This window comes from Hemitrygon akajei, chromosome 20 (assembly GCF_048418815.1).
Source record: "Hemitrygon akajei chromosome 20, sHemAka1.3, whole genome shotgun sequence".
NCBI classification, from domain to species: Eukaryota; Metazoa; Chordata; class Chondrichthyes; order Myliobatiformes; family Dasyatidae; genus Hemitrygon; species Hemitrygon akajei.
The window spans coordinates 72295005-72322346 of NC_133143.1; the positions used below are offsets into that span (position 1 = coordinate 72295005).

Below are 27342 nucleotides of genomic sequence, written 5' to 3' on the forward strand. Positions count from 1 at the left end.
GAAAAATGGTTCAGCACAGCCAAGAAGGGCCAAAAGGCCTGTTTCTGTGCTGTAATGTTCTATGTTCTATGACTTCTTCGCAATGTAGACATGTGAATTTATAAGTCTAATGGCTTGTAGAAAAAAGCTGTCCAATAGCCTGTTGGTCCTGGCTTTAATGCTGTGGTACACTTGCCAGACAGAAGCAGCTGAAACCGTTGGGGTGACTGGTGTCACCAGTGATCTTCCAGGCTTTCTTCCAGCATCTGCTGCTGTAAATGTCCTCAACTGAGGGAAATTCACGTCCACAGATGTGCTGGGCTGTCCATACCACTCTCTGCGTGCCCAACAATCAAGGTTGGTGCAGTTCCTGTACCAGGCGGTCAGTATGCTCTCAATGGTGCCCCTGTAGAAGGTCTTGAGGATTTGGAGGCCCATGCCAAACTTCTTCAGTTGCCTGAGGTGGAAGTGACGCTGTTGTGCTTTTTTTTTGCTAGAAAGCTGGTGTGTACAGTCCAGGTGAGATCATTGGTGATGTGTATACCAAGGAACTTGAAACTACTCACCCTCTCAACTGCAGACCCATTGATGTTGATTGAGGCAAGCCTGTCTCTGTTCCTCCTGTAATCCACAATCTGGTCTTTTTTTTTTTGGACATTGAGGGAGAGGTTGTTTTCTTGGCACCACTGTGTCAGGGTGTCAACCTCTCCTCTGTAGGCTGTCTCATCACCACTAGAAATAAGGCTGATCATGTCATGGATTTAAAGGGAGTAGAGAAAGGGACTCAGAACACAACCCTTGGAGTCACCTGTGTTGAGGGTCAGAGGTGCAGAGGTGAGAGAGCCCATCCTTACCACCTGCCAGCGATCCGATAGGAAATCTAGGATCCAGCTGCACAAGGTGGGGTGCAGGCCGAGGTCTCTGAGCTTCTTGTCAAGTCTGGAGGGAATTATGGTGTTGAAGGCTGAACTTTAGTCCAGGAACAGCATTCTAACATAAGCATCCCTCTTCTCCAGGTGAGTAAAGATGGCATGTAGGGCTGTGGCTATGGTTTCATCGGTAGACAGGTTTCATTGGTAGGCGAATTGTAGGGGGTCCAGTGTGGGTGGTAGTGTACTGTAGATGTAATTTTTAACCAGCCTCTCAAAGCATTTGCTTGTAATTGAGGTGAGTGTGGCAGGGCACCAATTGTTCAGGCATGCTACTTGGGTTTTCTTAGATACAGGGACAATGATGGATGATTTGAAACAGAAGGGCACTACACACTGGGAGAGGGAGAGATCAAAACTGTCCATAACACACCAGCCAGCTGTTCAGCACACACTTTGAGGATGCGCCCTGGGATGCCATTCGGCTCCATTGTCTTGTGGCTGTTGACACATTAGGATGTTCAACGTACCTCAGCCTCGGAGATGACCAAGGTACAGGTCTCGTTGGCAACTCTCCTCAGGGGTTCAATCCTATCAACCTCAAATCAAGCGTAAAAAACATTTAGCTCGTTCGTCAGTGAGGCAGCAATGTTGGCTGTACTGCTGCGTTTCCTCTTGAAGTCCGTGATGGTATAAAGACCTTGCCAAACCCTGCGTGTGTAGCATTGTCACAGGGTTGTGACTGGATTTTGTCCCTATGCTGCCATTTTGCCACCTTGATGTCTCTACGTAAATCATGATGGCAACACCAGCTGACACTTTAAATGTATAAGCAGCTGCTTCAATCTATGATCGATGATTTTGTTTGTACTAACTGATAATTTAAGTGCCTAGGTCACTTGTCTGTTGCCAGGAATTGCCCAATGTCCTCCCCTGCAACTTGGTTTACCTGTGCTTGGAAAGGTACATGTTGGTATGGATAAAGAAAGCCATTATGATTTTATTTCCCCTCTATGCTAAGGGTATTAAGAACATTTTCCATTTTCTGTTGTTCCTTTAGTTTACTCAGCCAATACTCTGGGGTTATACTCAATGTAACAGGCATGTACAGATAATAGTCCCTTGGAACTGAACCATTTAAAATCTCTGTTAGACTGGGAAAACCATAGCGAGAAACCTTTTCTGTGGTATTGGCTTACTACATTGAGCAGGGGACACCATAGAACCATAGAACACTACAGCACAGTACAGGCTCTTCAGCCCTCCATGTTGTGCCGACCCATATAATCCTTAAAAAAAGTACTAAACCCACACTACCCCATAGCCCTCCATTTTTCTTTCATCCATGTCACACATGAACATTTATACAATTGTAACTTATGCATCATATGATAGATAAATAAGCACGGATCCTCTATGGAGCTCTCACTGATGATCAGTAATCTATTGGTCTGGGTTCGATTGGAGTGGGACACCAGAAAAGACTGCCTTTATGCACATCCTCAGTTCTCTGGAGTTGCTGCAGTCCATCTGGTTGAAGGCACTCCAAATGAGGATGGTGTGTGATTGGACTGAAATCTGTGCTGGTGATGGTGTTCCCATGTATCTTCTGCCCTTGAACTTCCTGAAGGTATAAGTTGCAGGTTCAAGAATAGCTCTTGGGAAAGGTGAAAGAACAGGTATGTACTTTCTGGGGTTACATAGAAAAGTGCCACAAGATGGGAGCACTAGTGGGATGGAAGTGAGGGCCAGGAAGTCACAAAGGCTGCAATCCCTTTGAAACATTGAAAAAGAAGGGGATTGGAATGTCTATCTGGTGGTGGCAATTTCTCAGCCACACCACAGGTCCCCAGCATGAGGACTGTTGTGATGCAAGCAACAATCTGTTCTACAACCACTCTTTCTCATGCTTTGCAAATAGCTGTCTTGTAGCGGTGTGCTACACGCAGTGCTGAAATAACGACACAAGAGTCGGTGAGGTGCAGTTGCGAAAGAGATTTATTCAAACTTCGCGGCCTCGCTTTAAAGCCTTCCTGATCCCGCCCTCCCTGGGCGGGAATACTGTAGGGGGCGCGTATTCACAGTCCCGTCCCGCGCGCAGGTTTGCTGGTGAAGCAGGCTTGGCGCCCTTTTTGCGACCAGCCTCAATGCCGGCGCGCGCCGCTTTGAGTGCGCTGGGAAGTGGGTCGCCACAGTCTTACTAAAAGACACAAGGATTTGGACCTCATTGCACTGCTCAAATATAACTTGGTTAACTTCTAACATGAAGCTTTTAGCTTGCATTTTGCTAGTCACCATGGATAGTATTATTTCCATTCTGTAGTATATTTGAATTATTAGTAATCAGTGTAATTTGTAGAATTGGCCAAGAAGCTTAAACATTTAATTCAGAATTATAAAACCCCTTCAAAAGACAATGTTTCAAATTGCTTTTAATCTGCATTTTCAAGTGTTAAAGAATGTCTGCTCAGAAACGATTCCATTCCTTTTTGGATTTTTATATATTCTAGAAACATGGAACATTTGGTCTTGTATTTCAGTTGAAGTATTAAAGTTGCACAAACTACAAAATGTGGCACCAAATTCTGCGTCAGCACTCTGAGAGTACTTTTCTTGCACAACTCCATTAGGTTGTTTGAAGCCACTGACATAGATCGCACATTTATTGGATACATTACGTACGAAGTGTAAATTTACCATTTTTGCAGTTTCTATCATAAATGATGTCACCGCTATCATCCTCCTTTTGACACCTGGGTAGTTCTAGCACCAGACTGAATGTTACATTTGCTCTGACCAGAGTAGGTCCATCATTTCCCAAGTGAGCCACAACCTTTCCTCCTGAAAGAAAAGTTAACAGGATCAAAGAGGGAAGTGGGCATTGGCTCAGAAATACAAGGAATTTTTTTTTAAGTTCACTCTTATTCACAAGCAGAGGAAATCCACTCAGCGTGCCAGAGAATACTGAAATATATGGATATTAATTATGAATTGCATAGTAAAAATCATTCCGTTTTATCCTGACAAGAGTATCCAGTTTAAAGGTAAACAAAACTGCAAAATTAAGCAATATTAAACAAGAGGATATATTTTGTAAGCATATGTCTTGTGTTCCAAATATTCTTGAGGTAATTCCTTTGGTTATGTAGGGGTCAAATGCTACTTAAATGATCACTTCCAAGAAACTAGTTCAGCCTTAGGTATTGTCTAATACTTTGACAAACTTCTATAGATGGTAGTGGAGAGTATTTTGACTGGTTGCATCACAGCCTGGTATGCAAACATCAATGCCCTTAAATGGAAAATCCTCCAAAAAGTAGTGGATGTGGCCCAGTCCACATGGGTAAAACCCTCCCCAACACTGAGCACATCAATGCACAGTTTGTTGTCTTTTGCACATCGGTTGGTTGTCAGCCCTGATGGTCTTTTATTGATTCTAATATGGTTCTTGGATTCACTGAGTATGCTCGCAAGAAAAGGAATCTCAGGATTGTATATGGTGACATATATGTACTTTGATAATAAATTTACTTTGAACTTTGAACTTATCCATTCAGATTCCTGACACAGATGAAGTGTAAGAATTGGAGTCAGGAGGAATAGTGATGCTCCGCCAGCCCTACAGCATTCCTACTGACCAATGTACATCCTTACAGACCATGTCTTAGGGCTCTGTTAAGTGAGGGAAGTGGTCCAAAACTCAGACCAGCAGTTGTGTTGCTAAGCAGTTGTGAAGAAGCAAATGGTGGTGATTGTTCATGTGAAACAGAAAAGTAAGGTGCAAGGTCCAATATCAATAGACAATAGACAGTAGGTGCAGGAGTAGGCCATTCGGCCCTTCTAGCCAGCACCGCCATTCACTGTGATCATGGCTGATCATACACAATCAGTACCCCGTTCCTGCCCTCTCCCCATATCCCTTGACCCCGCTATCTATAAGAGCTCTATCTAACTCTCTCTTGAATGCATCCAGAGACTTGGCCTCCACTGCCTTCTGGGGCAGAGCATTCCACATATCCACCACTCTCTGGGTGAAAAAGTTTTTCCGCATCTCTGTTTTAAATGGCCTACCCCTTATTCTTGACTTGAGCTTGTTGGTTGGGGCCAGACTGCTGGTGTAACACTGATCTGCATTTGAAATAGCCCCAAACAAAGTACGTAATACTATTGAATGAATATAAATTTATCTTCTAAAATGTACTTTTTCCTTAACACGCTATGTTACTGCAGCATTGTCAATGGCTGATTTAGAAATGTTACAGAATTATATATTTACCATTGCTTTACACTATTAGTACCTAAGTTTACTATAAGGTAAAGTATATACTGCATTTATAAGTGTTTCCAAATCTTTAGCCCTATTTACTTGTCATTGTTTAATTTACATAATGATATTACCCTGCATCATGAAAAGTAACATATTTTGAATAGAGTGGATCTGATTAGTTTCTTGCACAATCTGGAAGGGCACCACAATAGTACAGATGACCAGGGTTCAATTGTTGCTGTGGCCTGTAATGAGTTTGTACTTTCTCCCTGTGAGCATGTGGGTTTGGTCATTGTAAATTGTCCCATGATTAGGCTTGGATTAAATCAGGGGATTGTTGGGCAGCATAGCTCAAAGGGCCTGTTCTGTGCTGTATCTAAGTAAATAAATAAATGCATTAATTGGCATGTTTCTCATTGCAAAATAAACTACAGACCAAGCTTATTCATTTTACAAGTTATGTCTGATTTATCTTGATCATTTGTAAAATTGATTGTAAAGGTTAAAACATTAACAATTACAAATTATTATTTGTCCCATTAACAAAGAGTTTCAAAAGTCTTTTAAATCTGCTTGAGAATGTAACAAAACTAATTCCTATAGATTGATATTTGATCTGGAAAGTAGAACAGTAGAGATTAACCACAGCGTAACATTTAGAGCATTAGGATGTCAGGCAGGACAGTGGAATGCTCCTTTTGCAGGATGTGGAAAGGCAGGGAGACCTCCAGTGTCCCTGAGATTAGACCTACAAGAAGTTCATCCAGCTGCAGCTTCTAACAGACCATGTCATGGAGCTGGAGCTGGAAATGGATGAATCCCAGATAATTTGGGAGGCTGATGGGTTGATAGACAGGACATACAGGAAAGTAATTACACCTCAGTTGCAGGATGGAGATAACTTGGTGACCATTAGGAGGGGAAAAGGTGGTAGGCAGTCAGAGCACAGTAACCCTGTGGCTGTTCCCCTCAACTACAGTTGTACTGCTTTGGATACTGTTGGTGGGGGGGGGGGGGGGGTGACCTAGCAGAGGAAAGCCACAGAGGTCATGTCTATGACACTGAGTCTCGCTCTGTGACTCAGAGGGGACAGGAGCAGAAGAGGTAAGCTGTAGTGATAGGGGATTCGTTGGTCAGGGGAACAGAAAGGAGGTTCTATGGATGAGCATGGGATTCCAGGAGAGTTTGTTACCTCCTGGGTGCCAGTGTCTGGGACATCTCAGATCGAACCCACAGCATTCTAAGTCTGAGGGTGAGCAGCCAGAGGTTGTGGTCCATGTCAAAACCAATGACATGGGTAGGATTGGGTGACAAGGTCCTACAAAGTGAGTTCAGGGAGTTAGTTGCTAAGTTAAAGGAGAGGACCTCCAGGAATGTGATCTCAGGATGCTACCCATGTCACATGCTAGTGAGGCCAGAATTAGGAAGATCATGAGACCATAAGATATAGGAGCAGAAGTAGGCCATTCGGCCCATCGAGTCTGCTCTGCCTTTCAATCATGGGCTGATCCAATTTTTCCAGTCACCTCCACTGCCTTGTTTTCACCCCATACACTTTGATGCCCTGGCTAATCAAGAATCTATTTATCTCTGCCTTAAATACACCCGATGACATGGCCTCCACAGCCTCTTGTGGCAACAAATTCCACAGATTTACTACCCTCTGACTAAAGTAATTTCTCCGCATCTCAGTTCTAAATGGACGTCCTTCAATCCTGAAATTGTGCCTTCTTGTCCTAGAATCCCTTACCATGGGAAATAACTTTGCCATATCTAATCTGTTCAGGTCTTTTAACATTCAGAATGTTTCTATGAGATCCCCCCTCATTCTCCTGCACTCCAGGGAATACAGCCCAAGAGCTGCCAGATGTTCTTCATACAGTAGCCCTTTCATTCCTGGAATCATTCTTGTGAATCTTCTCTGAACCCTCTCCAATGCAGGTATATCGTTTCTTAAATAAGGTGCCCAAAACTGCACACAATACTCCAAGTGTGGTCTCACGAGTGCCTTATAGAGCCTCAACATCACATTCCTGCTCTTGTATTTTATACCTCTGGAAATGAATGCCAACATTGCATTCACCTTCTTCACGAGCGACTCAACCTGGAGGTTAACCTTTAGGGTACCTTGCACAGGACTCCCAGACCCTTTGCATCTCTGCATTTTGAATTCTCCATTAATACCATAGTCTAAATCATTGATATGCATTGTAAAAAGCAGCGGTCCTAACACTGACCCCTGTGGAACTCCACTGGTAACCGGCAGCCAGCCAGAATAGGATCCCTTTATTCCCACTCTCTGTTTTCTGCCAACCAGCCAATACTCCAGCCATGCTAGTAACTTCCCTGTAATTCCACAGATTCTTATCTAAGCAGCCTCATGTGTGGCACTTTGTCAAAAGCCTTCTGAAAATCCAGGTACACCACATCTATTGCATCTCCTTTGTCTACACTGCTTGTAATTTCCTCAAAGAATTGCAGTAGGTTTGTCAGGCAGGATCCTCCTTTCAGGAAGCCATGCTGGCTTTGGCCTATCTTGTCATGAGCCTCCAGGTAATCTCATCCCTAACAATCAATTTCAACAACTTTCCAACCACTGATGTCAGTTTCCTTTCTGCTGCCTCCCACCCTTCTTAAATAATGGAGTAGCATTTACAATTTTCCAGTCATCCGCTACAATGCCAGAATCTATTGATTCTTGAAAGATCATCATTAACACCTCCTCAATCTCTCCAGCCACTTCCTTCAGAACCCAAGGGTGCATTCCATCAGGTCCAGGAGAGTTATCCACCTTCAGACCATTAAGCTTCCTGAGAATCTTCTCAGTTGTAATTTTCACTGCACAAACTTCACTTCTGTGACACTCCTGAATGTCCGGTATACTGTAGACATCTTCCACTGTGAAGACTGATGCAAAATACACATTCAGTTCCTCTGCCATCTCTGCATCTTTCATTACAATATCTCCAGCGTCATTTTGTATTGGTCCTATATCTACCTTTGACTCTCTTTTACCCTTTATATACATAAAAAATCTTTTAGTATCTTCTTTGATATTTGTCACCAGCTTCCTCTCATAATTCATCTTTTCTTTCCTAATGACCTTCTTAGTTTCCTTCTGCAAGTTTTTAAAAGCTTCCCAATCCTCTATCTTCCCACTAGCTCTGGCTTTCTTGTATGCCCTCTCTTTTGCTTTTACTTTGGCTCTGACTTCACTTGTTAGCTATGGTAGTGTCCTTCTTCCCTTTGAAAATTTCTTCTTATTTGGAATATATCTGTCTTGCACTTCCCTCATTTTTTGCAGGAACTCCAGCCATTGCTGCTCTGCTGTCCTTCCTGCAAATGTCCCTTTCCAGTCAACTTCAGCCAGTTCCCCTCTCACACCAATGTAATTTCCTTTATTCGACACATTGGATTTTAATTTTTCCCACTCAAATTTCAATGTGAACTGGATCATATTGTGATCACTGTTCCCTAAGGGTTCCTTAACCTTAAGCTCTCTTATCACCTCTGGATCATTGCACAACACCCAATCCAGCAGACAGCCGATCCCCTAGTGTAGCATGTAGCTACACAGTTGGTGTAGGAGGAGGGTGTCAGATTTTTGGATGATTGGGCTCTCTTCCAGAAAAGGTAGGATCTGTACAGAAGAGACGGTTTGCATCTTCTGAACTGGAGGGGGACTAATCTCCTAGCAGGAAGGTTTGCTAGTACTGCAAGGTGGTGGTGAGGTTAAACTAGAGTTGTAAGGGGATTAGAACCAGAACACCAGAATAGACCGTGGAGTGGTTGTGGAGACAGATGCTGTAAAGCCTACATACAAAGTCAGGAATTAAAAGGTTGAGCATGGTGGGACTAATGTTCTGAATTGCGTATATTTCAATGTGTATTGTAGGAAAGGTGGATGGGCTTATGGCATGGATCAGCATGTGAAATTATGACATTGTAGCCATTAGTGAGACTTGGTTACAGGAGGGACTGAACTGGCAGCTCAATGTTCCAGAGCCCTATTGCTTTGGATGTGATTGAGTGGGAAGGATTAAAGGAGGAGGGGTGGCATTACTAATCAGGGAAAATGTCACAGCAACGCTTAGTCAAGACAGACTGGTGAGCTCATCTAATGAGGTTTTATGGGTAGAACTAAGGATTCAGAAAAACATGACCGCATTAATGTGATTATATTCTAGACAACCTGACAGACCGCAGGATATAGAGGAGCAAATTTGTGGAGGCATTGTAAGAAGCATAAGGTTGGGATAGTAGGTGAACTTAACTTTCCACATTTTAACTGGAACTCCCATACTGTAAAAGGGCTGGATGGAAAAGAAGTTGTCAAATGTGTTCAGGAAAGTTTCCTTAATCAGTACATAGAAGTCCCATCTAGAGAGAGTGTGATACTAGATATTCTACTACGGAATGAGACAGGGCAGGTGACACAAGTTTATGCATGGGAACACTTTGCATCTATTGATAATAATGCCATTAGTTTCAAGGTAATTATTGAAAAGGATACGTCTGGTCCTTGGGTTGAAATTCTAAATTGGAGGAAGGGCAATTTTGGAAGTATCAAAAAGGATCTGGCAAGTGTGGATTGGGACAAGTTGTTTCCTGGCAAAGGTGTACTTGACAAGTGGGAGGCCTTCAAAAGTGACATTTTGAAAGTACAGAGTTTGTACGTTCCTAAAAGAATAAAAGGCAAGGATAACAGGTTTATGGAACCATGGTTTTTGAGAGATAGTGAGGCCTTGGTTAAGAAAAAGAAGGAGGTGCATAGCAGATATTGGCAGGCAGGAACAAATGACATACTTGAGGAATATATGAAATGCAGGAAAATATATAAGAAGTAAATCAGGAGGGCTAAAAGAAGGTGTGAGGTTGCTCTAGCAGACAAGGTGAAGGAGTATCCTAAGGACTTCCAAAGAGTATTAAAAGCAAAAGGATAACAAGGGACAGAATTGGACCTCTTGAGCATCATAGTAGTAATTTACATATGGGGCAAAAGAGATGGGGGAAGATATTAATTTTTTGCATCTGTATTTACTTGGGAGATGGACACAGAGTCCATAGATGTGAGGCAATGCAACAGCGAGGTCATGGACAGTATTCAGTTTATAGGGGAGGAAGTGTTTACTGTTTTAAGGCAAATTAGGCTGGATAAATCCCCAGGCTTGGCAATGTGCTTCCTTAGACCTTGTGGAAGGCAAGTGCAGAAACTGTTGGGGCCCTAACCAAGATATTCAAAACATCCTTAGTCACACATGAGGTACCAGCAGATTGGAATATAGCTAATGTTGTTCCTCTGTTTAAGAAAGGCTCAAGAATAAGCCAGGAAATTATACGCCAGTGAACCTGACGTCAACAGTGGGTAAGTTATTGGAAGGTTTTCTGAGGGACCAGATATGTAAGTATTCAGATAGAAAGGATTGTGGTAAGTCATGTCTATTCAATTTTAGTTTTTCAAGGAAGGTACCAGGAAAGTTGGTGAAGGCAGTGGACGTAGTCTACATGAACTTTAACAAAGCCTTTGACAAGGTTCTACGTGGGAGGTTGGTCAGTCGCTTGGCAATCAAGATGAGGTGGTAAATTGGATTAGACTTTGGTTTCACTTAAGAAGCCACAGGGTCATAGTAGATGGTTGCCTCTCTGACTTGGAAGCCTGTAACTAGAGGTGTCTCACAAAGATTGGTGTTGGGTCCATTTTTGTTTGTCATCTATATCAACAAATTTGCAGATAACACTAAAATTAGGTGTGTAATTGACAGTGACGAAGACCTTCAAAGCTTGCAGCAGGATCTGTACCAGCTGGAAAATTGTGTTTAAAAATGGCAGATGGAATTTAATGCAGACAAATATGAGGTGTACTTTGGCAGGATAAGGCACAGTAGGTCTTACACAGTGAGTGCTAGGGTACCAAGGGGCATGGGAGAACAGAGAGATCTGGGAATACAGATCCATAATTCCTTTAACGTGGCATCACAGGTAGATTGGGTCGTGAAAAAGGCATTTGGTACATTGGCCTTCATAAATCAATGCACTGAGTACAGGAGTTGGGAGGTTATTTTGAAATTATATAAGATGTTGGTGAGGCCTAATTTGGAGAAATGTGTGCAGTTTTGGTATAGACAGGTGAGCCTGGCATCAGTAGTGGGAAACTTATTGGAAGGAATGCTAAGGGACTGGATACAAGACCATAGGACTCTAAAACATAGGAGCAAAATGAGGCCACTCAGCCCATCATCTGCTCTGCCACTCCATCATGGCTGAGCCTGGATTCCACTCAAATCCATACACCTGCCTTCATGACATATCCTTTGATGCACTGACTGATCAGGAAACTATCAACTTCCACCTTAAATATACCCACAGACTTGGCCTCCACCACAGATTTAATACTCTCTGCCTAAAGAAATTCCTCCTTAAATTTGTTCTAAAGGGTCGCCCCTCAATTTTGAGGCTGTGCCCTCTAATTCTGGATACCCCTACCATAGGAACCATCCTCTCCACATCCACTCTATCCAGTCCTTTCAACATTCAGTAAGTTTCAATCCTTGCATTCTTCCCATCTGCTAAATGCTCCTCATATGCTAACCTCTTCACTTCCAGAATCATCCTCGTGAACCTCCTCTGGACTCTCTCCAATGACAACACATCCTTTCCAAGATATGGGGCCCAAAACTGTTGACAATACCCCAAGTGCGGCCTGACTAGAGTCTTATAACGTCTCAGCATTATCTCCTTGCTTTTATATTCTATTCCCCTTGAAATAAATGTCAACATTGCATTTGCTTTCTTTACCACAGACTCAACCTTTAAATTAACTTTCTGGGAGTCTTGCATGAGGACTTCTAAGTCTCTCTGCACCTCTGATGTTTGAACCTTCTCCTCGTTTAGCTAATAGTTTGCACTATTGTTCCTTTTACCAAAATGCATGATCATACAGAGTAAGCGAGAGTAAGTGAGAGTAAGCGTTTGGCACGGACTAGATGGGCCGAGATGGCCTGTTTCCGTGCTGTAATTGTTATATGGTTATATACATTTTCCAACACTGTATTCCATCTGCCACTTCTTTGCCCATTCTTCCAATTTGGCTAAGTCTTGCCGCAATCACATTGCTTCCTCAGCACTACCTACCCCTCCACCTATCTTTGTATCATCTGCAAACTTTGCTACAAAGCCATCAATTCCATTATCTAAATCACTGACAAACAATACTGACCCTTGAGGAATACCACTAGTCACTGGCAGCCAATCAGAAAAGGCCTCTTTTATTCCCACTCGCTGCTTTCAGTCTGTCAGCCATTCCTCTGTCTATGCCAGTATCTTTTCTGTAATGCTATAGGATTTTATCTTGTTAAGTAGCCTCATGTGTAGCACCTTATCAAACACTTTCTGAGAATCCAAGTAAATGACATCCACTGCCTCTTCTTTGTCCACCCTGCTTGTTACTTCCTTGAAGAACTGAATTGTCAGGTAAGATTTCCCTTAACAGAAATCATGTTGACTTTGACTTATTTTATCATTAGTCTCCAAGTACCTTGAAACTAAATTGAAGCAAGAGGCTGAGAGTGAAGGACTAAAGGCATCTTGGAGAGAAGTTATTTTTTACTGCTTGGGGAAAAGAGGCTAGACTGTGCAGGCGCATGACTAGCGCGCTAAAGGTTTAAAAAAAGACTGCCATATACAGCGGCCGTCATCAGAGTGGACTGAGTCAGAGTGGAATGGCTTTGGCTCAACAGCCTTCGGCGTGAACAGGCAGAGGCGAGGGTAGGTTCTGGTAAGTTTTGTTTTGTTAGTTTAGAGTAGAGAGAATGCCAGGCAGGATGTTGGAATGCTCCTCTTGCAGGATGTGGGAAGTCAGGGAGACCTCCAGTGTCCCTGACAACGACACCTACAAGAAGTGCATCCAGCTGCAGCTCCTAACAGACCGCGTTAGGGAACTGGTGCAGGAGCTGGATGACCTCCAGATCATTCAGGAGAATGAGGAGTTTATAGATAATAGTTTCAGGGAGGTAATTACACCAAAGGAGTAGCGCACAGGTAATTGGGTTACCGTCAGGCGAGGGAAGGGGAAAGGGCAGACAGAGCAGGGCTCCCCTGTGGCCATTCCCCTCAACAACAAGTATACCGATTTGGATACTGTTGTGGGGGATTACTTACCTAGGACAAGCTGCGCCAGTCAGATCTCTGGCACTGAGTCTGGTTCTGCAGTGCAGAAGGGAGGGGGGAAGAAGAGAAGAGCGGTAGTGATAGGGGACTCAATAGTTAGAGGTACAGACAGGAGGTTCTGTGGTCGTGACAGAGACTCCCGGATGGTTTGTTGCCTCCCGGGTGCCAGGGTCAGGGATGTCTCTGATCACGTACACACTATTCTGAAATGGGAGGGTGAGTAGCCAGATGTTATGGCACACATCGGTACCAATGATGTAGGAAGAAAGAGTGAGGAGGTCCAGAAGAGTGAGTATAGAGAGCTTGGTAGGAAGTTAAAAAGCAGGACCTCGAGGGTGGTAATCTCAGGATTGCTGCCTGTGCCACATGCCAGTGAGGGTAAGAATAGGATGCTCTGGAGGATGAACACGTGGCTGAGGAACTGGTGTAGGGGGCAGGGTTTCAGATTTCACGAAAATTGGGACCTCTTCTGGGGCAGGTGGGACTTGTACAAGAGAGACAGGTTACACCTGAACTACAAGGGGACCAATATCCTTGCAGGGAGGTTTGTTAGTGCTTTGGCGGGGTGGGGGGGGGGGGGTTTAAACTAGATTTGCAGGGGGATGGGAACCAGAGTGCCAGAGCAGATAGTGGAGTGGGGGTGAAAATAAATGATGTTAAAGGTTCATGCAAAGTTACAAATAGAAGGGTTGTGTGTGGTGGTAATAATCTTCTGAGGTGTGTCTAATTCAATGTGAGGAGTATTGTGGGGAAGGCTGACAAGCTGAGGGTGTGGATTGACATGTGGAATTATGACATTGTAGCCATTAGTGAAACTTGGCTACAGGAGGGGCAGGACTGTCAGATTAATGTTCCAGGGTTCCAATGTTTCAGACGTGATAGAGGCAGAGGGATGAAGGGTGGAGGGGTGGCATTGCTAGTCAGGGAAAATGTTACAGCAGTGCTTCGGCAGGACAGATTAGATGGCTTGTCTACCGAGGCCATATGCGTGGAACTGAGAAACAGGAAAGGTATGACCACATTAATGGGTCCACCCAATAGTCAGCGAGAATTGGAGGAGCAAATCTGCAGAGAGATAGCAGACAACTGCAGGAAACATAAAGTTGTGATAGTAGGGACAGAGTTAGGACAGGTGATGGAATTGTGTGTAGTGGAACACTTTGGTTCCAGTGATCATAACACCATTAGTTTCAACTTGATCATGGATAAAGATAGATCTGGTCTTGGGTTGAGGTTCTAAACTGGAAAAAGGCCAAATTTGAAGAAATGAGAAAGGATCTAAAAAGCGTGGATTGGGACAGGTTGTTCTCTGGCAAGGATGTCATTGGTAAGTGGGAGACCTTCAAAGTGTTACAAGGTGGGGGCAAGGGTGCTGGGAGAGGACCCACAAGCAGGACACAAACACGTCTTTTTAAGGTTCAATAAAATAGCGTTTATTACTCACTACACAGAGAACCGGGAAATCAAGGAGGACAAAGAGGAACATGAACCTTGGACTAGGAGACTAGGGACTTGGATCACCACGGACCTTGGACTTGGAAACTGGGAACTTGGATCACCGCGGACCTTGGACTTGGACATTGGGAACTTGGATCATCGCGGCCATGACTGGGACCCTGGGGACTGGGACCGCCGCGGACCTTGGACTTGGAGACAGGGAACTTGGATCATCGCGGACCTTGGACTTGGAGACTAGGACCTTGAATCGCCGCAGCCAGAACGTGGACACTCAAACACAAGACAGGAATGTCGAGCCAGGACTCCGCCTTCAACTCAGGCACCGAGCCGGGACTCTTCTTCAAGGGATAGACACGGACACTGGGCATGAACATCGAGCCAGGACTCCGCCTTCAACTCACCCCTGGCAGTTTGACCTTGCCCAGACCCACTCAGGTGAAGGAAGGCAAATTGCCAGCACTCTGATACGGGCTGGATAACTCTGGCTTGTGGTAGTGACAGCGACGTGCCAATGCTTCCTAACACTCTCGCCCCAAACAGCTAAAGCCAGGGGCTTATAAACTGCCGGTTCGGGTCGAGAGTAGATTACCTTAATGGCCAAGCTCGAGGGACACGTGAAACGGAATTAGAAGGGAACAAGGAGTCAATGGTCCGGATCAAAACGCAACCTAACTAAATTTAAAGGGGAACCGATCCGGGCCATGACACAAAGGAGAAATTTTGGGAGTGCAGAGTTTGTATGTTCCTGTCAGGATTAAAGGCAAAATGAATAAGAATAAGGAACCTTTGTTCTCTAGGGATATTGGAAATCTGATAACAAAGAAGAGAGAGATGTATGACATGTATAAGAAACAGGGAGCAAATAAGGTGCTTGAGGAGTATAAAAAGTGCAAAAAAATACTTAAGAAAGAAATCAGAGGGGCTAAAAGAAGACATTAGGTAGCTTTGGCAGTCAAGGTGAAGGATAATCCAAAGAGCTTCCACAGGTATATTAAGAACAAAAGGATAGTAAGGGATAAAATTGGTCCTCTTGAAGATCAGAGTGGTCAGCTATGTTTGGAACCAAAAGAAATGGGGAGGATCTTAAATGGGTTTTTTGCATCTGTATTTACTAAGGAAACTGGCATGGAGTCAAAGGAAATAAGGCAAACAAGTAGTGAGATCAACACGTACAAAAGCTAGATGAACTCAGCAGGTCGGGCAGCATCCATGGAAATGAGCAGTCAACGTTTTGGGCCGGGACCCTTTGTCAGGACTGAAGAAGGAGGGGCAGGGGCCCTATAAAGAAGGTGGGGGGAGGGTGGAAGGTGCCAGGTGAAAAACCAATCAGAGGAAAGATCAAGGGGTGGGGAAGGGGAAGCAGGGAGGGGATAGGCAGGAGAGGTGAAGAAGGAATGTAAGGGGAAAGCACTATGGGTAATAGAAGAAGACAGAATCATAAGAGAGGTGAAAGGCAGCTAGAAGAGGAGGCAGAATGAAAGTGGGATAGTGGTAGGGAGATGGAGGGAATTACCAGAAGTTGGAGAATTCGATGTTCATACCAAGGGGCTGGAGACTACCCAGACAGTATATGAGGTGTTGCTCCTCCAACCTGAGTTTGGCCTCAAACAAGTAGTGAGGTCATGGAACACATACAGATTGAAGAGGAGGAGGTGCTTGCTATCTTGAGGCAAATCAGAGCAGATAAATCCCCAGGACCTGACAGGGTATTCCCTCGGACCTTGAAGGAGACTAGTGTCAAAATTGCAGGGGCCCTGGCAGATATATTTAAAATGTCGGTATCTATGGGTGAGGTGCCGAGGACTGGAGGATAGCTCATGTTGTTCTGTTGTTTAAAAAAGGCTCTAAAAGTAATCTAGGAAATTAGAGGGCAGTAAATTTGTCGTTGGTAGTAGGTAAATTATTGGAAGGAGTACTGAGAGATAGGATCTACAAATATTTAGATAGACAGGGACTTATTAGGGAGAGTCAACATGGCTTTGTGTGTGGTAGGTCATGTTTAACAAATCTATTAGTGCTTTTCGAGGAGGCTACCAGGAAAGTGGATGAAGGGAAGGCAGTGGATGTTGTCTCCATGGACTTCAGTAAAGTCTTTGACAAGGTCCCGCATGGGAGGTTAGTTAGGAAGATTCAGTCGCTAGGTATACATGGTGAGGTAGTAAATTGGATTAGACATTGGCTCAATGGGAGAAGTCAGAGAGTGGTAGTGGAGGATTGCTTCTCTGAGTGGAGGCCTGTGATTAGTGGTGTGCCACAGGGATCAATGCTGGGTCCGTTGTTATTTGTCATCTATATCAATGATCTGGATGATAATGTGGTAAATAGGATCAGCAAATTTGCTGATGATACAAAGATTGGAGGTGTAGTAAAGAGAGCTTTTGGTACATTGGCCTTTATAAATCAAAGTATTGAGTATAAGAGTTAGAATGTTATGGTGAGGTTGTATAAGGCATTGGTGGGGCCGAATTTGGAGTATTGTGTGCAGTTTTTGGTCACTTAATTACAGGAAGGATATTAATAAGGTTGAAAGAGTGCAGAAAAGGTTACAAGGATGTTGCCAGGACTTGAGAAACTGAGTTACAGAGAAAGGTTGAATAGGTTAGGACTTTATTCCCTGGAGCATAGAAGAATGAGGGGAGATTTGATAGAGGTGTATAAAATTATGATGGGTATAGACAGAGTGAATGCAAGCAGGCTTTTTCCACTGAGGCTAAGGGAGAATAAAAACAATAGACAGTAGGTGCAGGAGTAGGCCATTCGGCCCTTCTAGCCAGCACTGCCATTCACTGTGATCATGGCTGATCATACACAATCAGTACCCCATTCCTGCCCTCTCCCCATATCCCTTGACCCTGCTATCTATAAGAGCTCTATCTAACTCTCTCTTGAATGCATCCAGAGACTTGGCCTCCACTGCCTTCTGCGGCAGAGCATTCCACATATCCACCACTCTCTGGGTGAAAAAGTTTTTCCGCATCTCTGTTCTAAATGGCCTACCCCTTATTCTTAAACTGTGGCCTCTAGTTCTGGACTCACCCATCAGCGGGAACATGCTTCCTGCCTCCAGCGTGTCCAATCCCTTAATAATCTTATATGTTTCAATCAGATCCCCTCTCATCCTTCTAAATTCCAGTGTATACAAGCCCAGTCGCTCCAATCTTTCAACATGTGACCGACCCGCCATTCCGGGAATTAACCTTGTGAACCTATGCTGCACTCCCTCAATAGCAAGAATGTCCTTCCTCAAATTTGGAGACCAAAACTGCACACAATACTCCAGGTGGGGTCTCACCAGGGCCCTGTACAGTTGCAGAAGGGCCTCTTTACTCCTACACTCAATTCCTCTTGTTATAAAGGCCAGCATGCCATTAGCTTTCTTCTCTGCCTGCTGTACCTGCATGCTTGCTTTCATTGACTGATGTACAAGAACACCTAGATCTCGTTGTACTTCCCCTTTTCCTAACTTGACTCCATTTAGATAGTAATATGCCTTCCTGTTCTTGCCACCAAAGTGGATAACCTAACATTTATCCACATTAAACTGCATCTGCCATACATTTGCCCAGTCACCTAACCTGTCCAAGTCACCATGCATTCTCATAACATCCTCCTGACATTTCACACTGCCACCCAGCTTTGTGTCATCAGCAAATTTGCTAATGTTACTTTTAATCCCTTCATCTAAATCATTAATGTATATTGTAAACAGCTGTGGTCCCAGCACCGAACCTTGCGGTACCCCACTGGTCACAGCCTGCCATTCCGAAAGGGACACGTTAATTGCTACTCTTTGTTTCCTGTCAGCCAGCCAATTTTCAATCCATGTCAGTACTCTGCCCCCAATACCATGTGCCCTAATTTTGCCCACTAATCTCCTATGTGGGACTTTATCAAAAGCTTTCTGAAAGTGCAGGTACACTACATCCACTGGCTCTCCCTTGTCCAGAGGACATGGGTTAAAGGTGAAGGGGGAAAAGTTTAAAGAGAATATTGGTGGGGGGGGGGGCTTCTTCACACAGAGAGTGGTGGGAGTGTGGCATGAGCTGCCTAATGATGTGGTAAATGTGGGCTCTCTTTTAACATTTAAGAAAAACTTGGACAGGTGCATGAATGAGAGGTGTATGGAGGGATATGGGCCAGGTGCAGGTCAGTGGGACTAGGCAGAAAAATCAGTGCAGCCAAGTAGGCCGAAAAGGCCTGTTTCTGTGCTGTAATGTTCTATGGTTAATAATAGACTCTAACTCTGAGGTTAAGCTAACTGGCCAATAATTTCCTTCTTTTGCTTCCTTCCTTCATAAAGGGCTGAGTGACATTTGCAATCTTCCAGTCCTCCAGAACTATCCGAGAATCAAGTGATTCTTGAAAGATTATGACCAATGCATCTGTTATCCCTTCAGCAACCTCTCTCAGATTAAGACCTTAAGACCTCTCAGATTGCCCAGCACTTTTTCCCCTGTAATAGCAAAGGCATTCACTCCTGCTCCCTAACACTCATGAACCTCTGGCACACTGGTACCACCCCATCATCCAGATCATTAATGTATATGACAAACAACATTGGACCCAGTACAGATCCCTGAGGCACACCACTAGTCACCGGCCTCCAACCTGACAAACAGTTATCCACCACTACTCTCTGGAATCTCTCAACCAGCCACTGTTGAATCCATTTTACTACTTCAATATTAACACCCAAAGATTGAACACTCCTAACGAACCTTCCATGCGGAACCTTGTCAAAAGCCTTACTGAAGTCCATATAAACAACATCCACTGCTTTATCCTCGTCAACTTTCTAGTAACCTCTTCAAAACATACAATAAGATTTGTCAAACATGACCTTCCACGCACAAATCCATGTTGACTGTTCCTAATCAGACCCTGTCTATCCAGATAATTATATATACCATCTCTAAGAATATTTTCCATTAATTTACCCACCACTGATGTCAAACTGACAGGCCTATAATTGCTAGGTTTAGTCTTAGAACCCTTTTTAAAACAATGGAACCACATGAGCAACACGCCAATCCTCTGGCACCATCCCCGTTTCTAATGACATTTGAAATATTTTTGTCAGAGCCCCTGCCATTTCTACACTAACTTCCCTCAAGGTCCTAGGGAATATCTTGTCAGGACCTGGAGATTTATCTACTTTTATATTCCTTAAAAGCGCCAGGACTTCCTCTTCTTTAATCATCATAGTTTCCATAACTTCCCTACTTGTTTCCGTTACAATTCAATATCCTTCTCCTTAGTGAATATCGAAGAAAAGAAATTGTTCAAAATCTCCCCCATTTCTTTTGGCTCCACACATAGCTGTTCACTCTGATTCTCTAAGGGACCAGTTTTATCCCTCACTATCCTTTTGCTATTAATATAACTGTAGAAACCCTTTGGATTTACTTTCACCTTACTTGCCAAAGCAACCTTGCATCTTCTTTTAGCTTTTCTAATTTCTTTCTTAAGATTCTTTTTACATTCTTTATATTCCTTGAGTACCTCATTTACTTCATGCTGCCTATATTTATTGTAGATCTCTCTCTTTTTCTGAACCAAGTTTCCAATATCCCTTGAAAACCATGGCTCTCTCAAACTTTTAACCTTTCCTTTCAACCTAACAGGAACATAAAGATTCTGTACCCTTAAAATTTCTCCCTTAAATGACCTCCATTTCTCTATTACATCCTTCCCATAAAACAAATTGTCCCAATCCACTCCTTCTAAATCCTTTCGCATCTCCTCAGAGTTAGCCTTTCTCCAATCAAAAGTCTCAACTCTGGGTCCAGTCCTATCCTTCTCCATAATTATATCGAAACTAATGGCATTGTGATCACTGGACCTGAAGTGCTCCACAACACATACCTCCGTCACCTGACCTATTTCATTCCCTAACAGAAGATCCAACACTGCCCCTTCTCTAGTTGGTACTTCTATGTATTGCTGCAAAAAACTACCCTGCACACATTTTACAAACTCCAAACCATCCAGCCCTTTTACAGAATGGGTTTCCCAGTTTATGTGTGGAAAATTAAAATCTCCCACAATCACAACCCTATGCTTATTACAAATATCTGCTATCTCCTTACAAATTTGCTCCTCCAATTCTCACTCCCCATTAGGTGGTCTATAATACACCCTTATAAGTGTTACTACACCTTTTCCATTCCTCAATTCCACCCAAGTAAGCTCCCTAGGCGAGCCCTCTAATCTATCCTGCCAGAGCACCACTGTAATATTTTCTCTGACAAGCAATGCAACACTTCCCCCTCTTTTCCCTCTGATTCTATCACACCTGAAGCAACGAAATCCAGGAATATTTAGTTGCCAATCACACCCCTCCAGCAACTATGTTTCACTAATAGCTACAACATCATATTTCCAGGTATCAATCCATGCTCTAAGCTCATCCACCTTTCTTACAATGCTCCTAGCATTAAAATAAATGCATTTAAGAAATTCTCCACCTCTTCCTCTCTGTTTATCTCTAATGGTGCAAACAAATTTACTATCTTCTTTTTCTTCCTTCTCCCGTACATCTGTTCCTACACTCTGGTTCCCCTCCCCCCTCATATCTAGTTTAAATCCACTGGAGCCTCTCTAGCAAACCTACCTGCAAGAATATTTGTCCCCCTCCAGTTCAGATGTAAACCATCCCGCCAGAACAGGTCCCACCTTCCCAGGAAAACTGCCCAATTATCTATAAATCTGAAGCTCTCCCTCCTGCACCATGTCTTCAGCCACGTGTTGATCTGCACTATCTTACTATTTCTAAACCCACCTGCACGTGGCACTGGTAGTAATCCTGAGATTGCTATCCTGGAGGTCCTGTCCCTTAACTTGGTGCCTAACACCCTGAACTCATCTTTCAGTACCTCCTCACTCTTCCTACCCACGCCATTGGTCCCTACATGGACCATGACATCCGGCTGCTCACCCTCCCTCTTGAGAATACTGAGAAGTCAATCCGCGATATCACTGACTCTGGCTCCAGGGAGACAACAGACCATCCGGGATTCTCAATCTCCTCCACAGAACCTCCTATCTGTCCCCCCAACTATCGAATCCCCTATCACTACTGCTCTCCTCTTTTCCCTCCTTCCCTTCTGAGCTGAGGGTCCAGTCTCAGTGCCAGAGATGCAACCACTGCAACTTGTCCCTGGTAGGTCGTGGTTGATGTAAGATCATGGCTGATATGTCCATAAACTCAGCTCCATCTACTTGCTTTTTCCCCATAACCCTTAATTCTCTTACTATATAAAAACCTATCTAACTGTTTCTTAAATATATTTGGTGAAGAAACCCCAACTGCTTCCCTGGGCAGGGAATTCCACAGATTCACCACTCTCTGGGATAAACAGTGTCTCCTCATCTCAGTCCTAAATCTTCTCCCCTGAATCTTGAGCCAATATCCCCTAGTTCTAGTCTCACCTACCAATGGAAACAACTTTCCTACTTCTATCTTGTCTAGTCTTTTCAAAATTTTGTATGTTTCTATAAGATCTCCTCTCATTCTTCTGAACTCCAGAGAGTACAGTTCCAGGAGACTCAATCTCTCCTCATAGGTTAACCTCTTCATCCCTGCAATCAACCTGGTGAACCTGCTCTGTACTGCCTCCAAAGCCAGTATATCCTTACTCAAGTATTCTTCCTTGGTGGGATATATCTATCCTGCGCCTTGTGAACTATTCACAGAAGCTTCAGCCATCTCTGCTCTGCCATTATCTCCACCAGTATCCTTCTCCAAACCACCTGGACAAGCTCTTCTCTCATGCCTCTATAACTCCCTTTATTCCATTGTGATACTGATACATGTGACTAATGCTTCTCCCTCTCAAATTGCATTATGAATTCAATCATAGAAACATAGAAAATAGGTGCAGGAGTAGGCAATTCGGCCCTTCGAGCCTGCACCACCATCCAGTATGATCCTGGCTGATCATCCAACTCAGAACCCTGTACCTGCTTTCTCTCCATACCCCCTGATCCCTTTAGCCACAAGGGCCATATCTAACTTCCTCTTAAATATAGCCAATGAACCGGCCTCAACTGTTTCCTGTGGCAGAGAATTCCACAGATTCACCACTCTCTGTGTGAAGAAGTTTTTCCTCATCTCGGTCCTAAAAGGCTTCCTCTTTATCCTTAAACTGTGACCCCTTGTTCTGGACTTCCCCAACATCAGAAACAATCTTCCTGCATCTAGCCTGTCCAATCCCTTTAGAATTTTATATGTTTCAATAAGATCCCCCCTCAATCTTCTAAATTCCAGTGAGTATAAGCCTAGTCAATCCAGTCTTTCTTCATATGAAAGTCCTGCCATCCCAGGAATCAATCTGGTGAACCTTCTCTGTACTCCCTCTATGGCAAGAATGTCTTTCCTCAGATTAGGGGACCAAAACTGCACACAATACTCTAGGTGCGGTCTCACCAAGGCCTTGTACAACTGCAGCAGAACCTCCCTGCTCCTGTACTCAAATCCTTTTGCTATGAATGCCAACATACCATTTGCCTTTTTCACCACCTGCTGTACCTGCATGCCCACCTTCAATGACTGGTGTACAATGACACCCAGGTCTCGTTGCATCTCCTCTTTTCCTAATCGGCCACCGTTTAGATAATAATCTATTTTCCTGTTCTTGCAACCAAAGTGGATAACCTCACATTTATCCACATTAAATTGCATCTGCCATGAATTTGCCCACTCACCTAACTTATCCAAGTCATCCTGCATCCTCTTAGCATCCTCCTCACAGCTAACACTGCCGCCCAGCTTTGTGTCATCCGCAAACTTGGAGATGCTGCATTTAATTCCCTCGTCTAAATCATTAATATATATTGTAAACAACTGGGGTCCCAGCACTGAGCCTTGCAGTACCCCACTAGTCACTGCCTGCCATTTTGAAAAGGTCCCGTTTACTCCCACTCTTTGCTTCCTGTCTGCCAACCAATTCTCTATCCACATTAATACCATACCCCCAATACCGTGTGCTTTAAGTTTGCACACTAATCTCCTGTGTGGGACCTTGTCAAAAGCCTTTTGAAAATCTAAATATACCACATCCACTGGCTCTCCCCTATCCACTCTACTAGTTACATCTTCAAAAAATTCTATAAGATTCATCAGACATGATTTTCCTTTCACAAATCCATGCTGACTTTGTCCGATGATTTCACCTCTTTCCAAATGTGCTGTTATCACATCTTTGATAACTGACTCTAGCATTTTCCCCACCACCGATATCAGACTAATTGGTCTATAATTCCCCAGTTTCTCTCTCCCTCCTTTTTTAAAAAGTGGGGTTACATTAGCCAACCTCCAATCCTCAGGAACTAATCCAGAATCTAAGGAATCATGTTATGATCACTGCCTCCTAAGGGTTCCTTTACATTAATCTCCGTAATAAGATCTGGGTTATTACACAACACCCAGTCTAAGATAGCCTTTCCCTGACTAGGCTCAAGCACAAGCTACTCTAAAAAGCCATCTCATAGACATTCAACAAATTCTCTCTGTTGCGATCCAACACCAACCTAATTTTTCTGATCCCCTTGCATATTGAAGTTCCTCATTACATTTGTTTCATTACTCTTATTACATGCCTTTTCCAGCTCACTTTGCAATCTCAACCCAACAGCTTGGCTACTACTTGGAGGCCTATATATGATTCCCATAATGGTTTTTTCACCCTTGCAATTTCGTAACTCCACCTACAAAGTTTCGACATTCTCTGACCTTATGTCACCTCTTTCTCGAGTCAAGTCAAATCACTTTTTATTGTCATTTCAACCATAACTGCTGGTACAGTACACAGTGAAAATGAGACAATGTTTTTCAGGACCATGGTGCTACATGAAACAGTACAAAAACTACACTGAACTATGTAAAAACAACACAGAAAAAAAACTACACTAGACTACAGACCTACCCAGGACTGCATAAAGTGCACAAAACAGTGCAAGCATTACAATAAATAATAAACAAGACAATAGGCACAGTAGAAGGCAGTAAGTTGGTGTCAGTCCAGCCTTTGGGTATTGAAGAGTCTGATGGCTTAGGTGAAGAAACTGTTACATAGTCTGGTCGTGAGAGCCCGAATGCTTCGGTGCCTTTTCCCAGACGGCAGGAGAGAGAAGAGTTTGTATGAGGGGTGCATGGGGTCCTTCATAATGCTGTTTGCTTTGCGGATGCAGCGTGTATTGTAAATGTCTGTAATGGCGGGACGAGAGACCCCGATGACCTTCTCAGCTGACCTCACTATCCGCTGCAGGGTCCTGCGATCCGAGATGGTGCGATTTCTGAACCAGGCAGTGATGCGGCTGCTCAGGATGCTCTCAGTACAACCCCTGTAGAATGTGATGAAAATGGGGGGTGGGAGATGGACTTTCCTCAGCCTTCACAGAAAGTAGAGATGCTGCTGGGCTTTCTTTGCCAACTGTGGGGATGACTTATAGCAGATTGAAATACTTGAGGATATAGACTTTAAGAAATAGGATGTGCTGGAGCTTTGAAAAGCATTAAGTTATATAAGTTGCCAGGACAGTACGAGATATACCCCAGGCTACTGAGGGAAGCAGGGTGGAGATCGTAGAGCCTCTGGCAATGATCTTTGCATCATTAATAGAGACAGGAAAAGTACCAGAGGACTGGAGGGTTGCAAATGTTACTCCCTTGTTCAAGAAAGGGAGTAGAGATAACCCAGGAAATTATAGTGCAGTGAGTCTTACTTCAGTGATGGGCAAGTTGTTGGAGAAGATTCTGAGAGGCAGGATTTATGAGCATTTGGAGAGACATAATCTGATTAGGGATAGTCAGCATGGCTTTGTTAAGGGCAGGTCGTGCCTTACGAGCCTGATTGAATTCTTTGCGAATGTAATAAAACACGTTGATGAAGGTAGAGCAGTGGATGTAGTATATATGGATTTCAAGAAGGCATTTGATAAAGTTTCCTATGTGAGGCTCATTCAGAAAGTAATGAGGCATGGGATCTAAGGAGACCTTGCTTTATGGATTCAGAATTGGCTTGCCCACAGAAGGCAAAGGGGGGTTGTAGATGGTTCGTATACTGAATGGAGGTCAGTGACCAGTGGTGTTCTGCAGGGATCTGTTCAGGGACTCCTCCTCTGTGATTTTTATAAATGACATGTATGAAGAAGTAGAAGGGTGGGTTAGTAAGTTTGCTGATGACACAAAGGTGGGGATATTGTGGATAGTCTGAAGGGTTGTCAGAGGTTACAGCAGTACATTGATAGGTTGTAGAAGTGGCAGATGGAGTTCAACCCAAATAAGTGTGAAATGTGATTCATTTTGGTAGGTCAAATTTGAAGACAGAATATAGTATTAATGGTAAGACTCTTGGCAGTGTGGAGGATCAAAGAGATTTTGGGGTCTGTTTCCTTAGGACACTCAAAGCTGTCCAAAGGTTGACAGTGTTGTTAGAAAGGCGTATGGTGTATTGGCATTCATCAATCGTGGGACTGAGTTCAAGAGCTGTGAGTTAATGTTACAGGTATATAAGACCTTGGTCAGACGCCACTTGGAGTATTGCGTTCAGTTCTGGTCACCTCACTACAGGAAGGATGTGGATACTATAGAAAGAGTGCAGAGGAGATTTACAAGGATGTTGCCTGGATTGGAGAGCACGCCTTATGAAAATAGATTGAGTGAACTTGGCCTTTTCTCTTTGGAGCAACAGAGGATGAGGGGTGACCTGATAGAGGTGTACAAGATGATGAGAGGCATTGATCATGTGGATAGCCAGAGGCTTTCTCCCAGTGCTGAAATTGCTAACACAAGGGAGAATAGTTTTAGGGTGCTTGGAAGAAGGTACAAGGGGGATGTCAGGGGTAAATTTTTCACACAGAGGGTGGTGGGTACATGGGATGCACTGCCAGTGATGGTGGTGGAAGCAATATAATAGGGTCTTCTAAAAGACTCTTATATTGGTACATGGAGCTTAGTAAAATAGAGGGTTATGCAGTAGGGAAATTCTAGACAGGTTCTAATGTAGGTTACATGGTCTGTAATGTGCTGTATGTTCTCTGACTCTATGGCTCAAAGATTTGTCAAAAACTTCAAAATGCAGCACGAGTCACTCCAATGCTCATTTTTACAGAGGCACCCATTTCTGTCACCACTTATCACAAGCTGTGGATATTCTTCATGAATGTAGGGAATCACAGGTGGAAGGTATTACTAAGTTGTTTTGTTAGACTGCATGTAAAAGACTTACGAACAGACCTGACAGAAGATTGGATAGAAATGACCAGGAGACACACCTACCTTTCCAGCAACTTTTCCACCGGATGTCATTCTTCTTCCAGTAGGGGTAGACTTGCTCATTCCAGATGTTCTTGTCAGAGAGCCATCCAGCCAGATGGGCTGGATGTAATGAGGATGATAATTTAGTTGGATGATAATGAGCGAAAACATCTTGAAAACCTAAGATCATGGAACACTATTAGCCAATGTGGAGGAAAGCTTATTTCATCAGTTGAAAGCTAAACAATGCTCCTAAACAATCAACTGGAAATTGTAAAGTTTGTGTAAGCCAGGTATGATTAGAGATTTAAGTTGTTTCATATGGTGCCGGTGTCTTTGATCAT

General features: G+C 43.6%; 1 protein-coding gene across 2 annotated transcripts in view; it reads right to left on the reverse strand.

Moving 5' to 3' along the window:
* Nucleotides 1-27342, reverse strand: part of gpnmb (glycoprotein (transmembrane) nmb) — a 76081-nt gene that overhangs the window by 37486 nt on the left and 11253 nt on the right. For both annotated transcript variants that reach the window (XM_073024599.1, XM_073024600.1), the window contains exons 2-3: nt 27020-27178; nt 3546-3689 (exon numbers count right to left, since the gene is read on the reverse strand). In XM_073024599.1, the coding sequence (XP_072880700.1) occupies nt 3546-3689; nt 27020-27178 (303 nt within the window). The remainder of the gene's footprint in view (nt 1-3545; nt 3690-27019; nt 27179-27342) is intronic.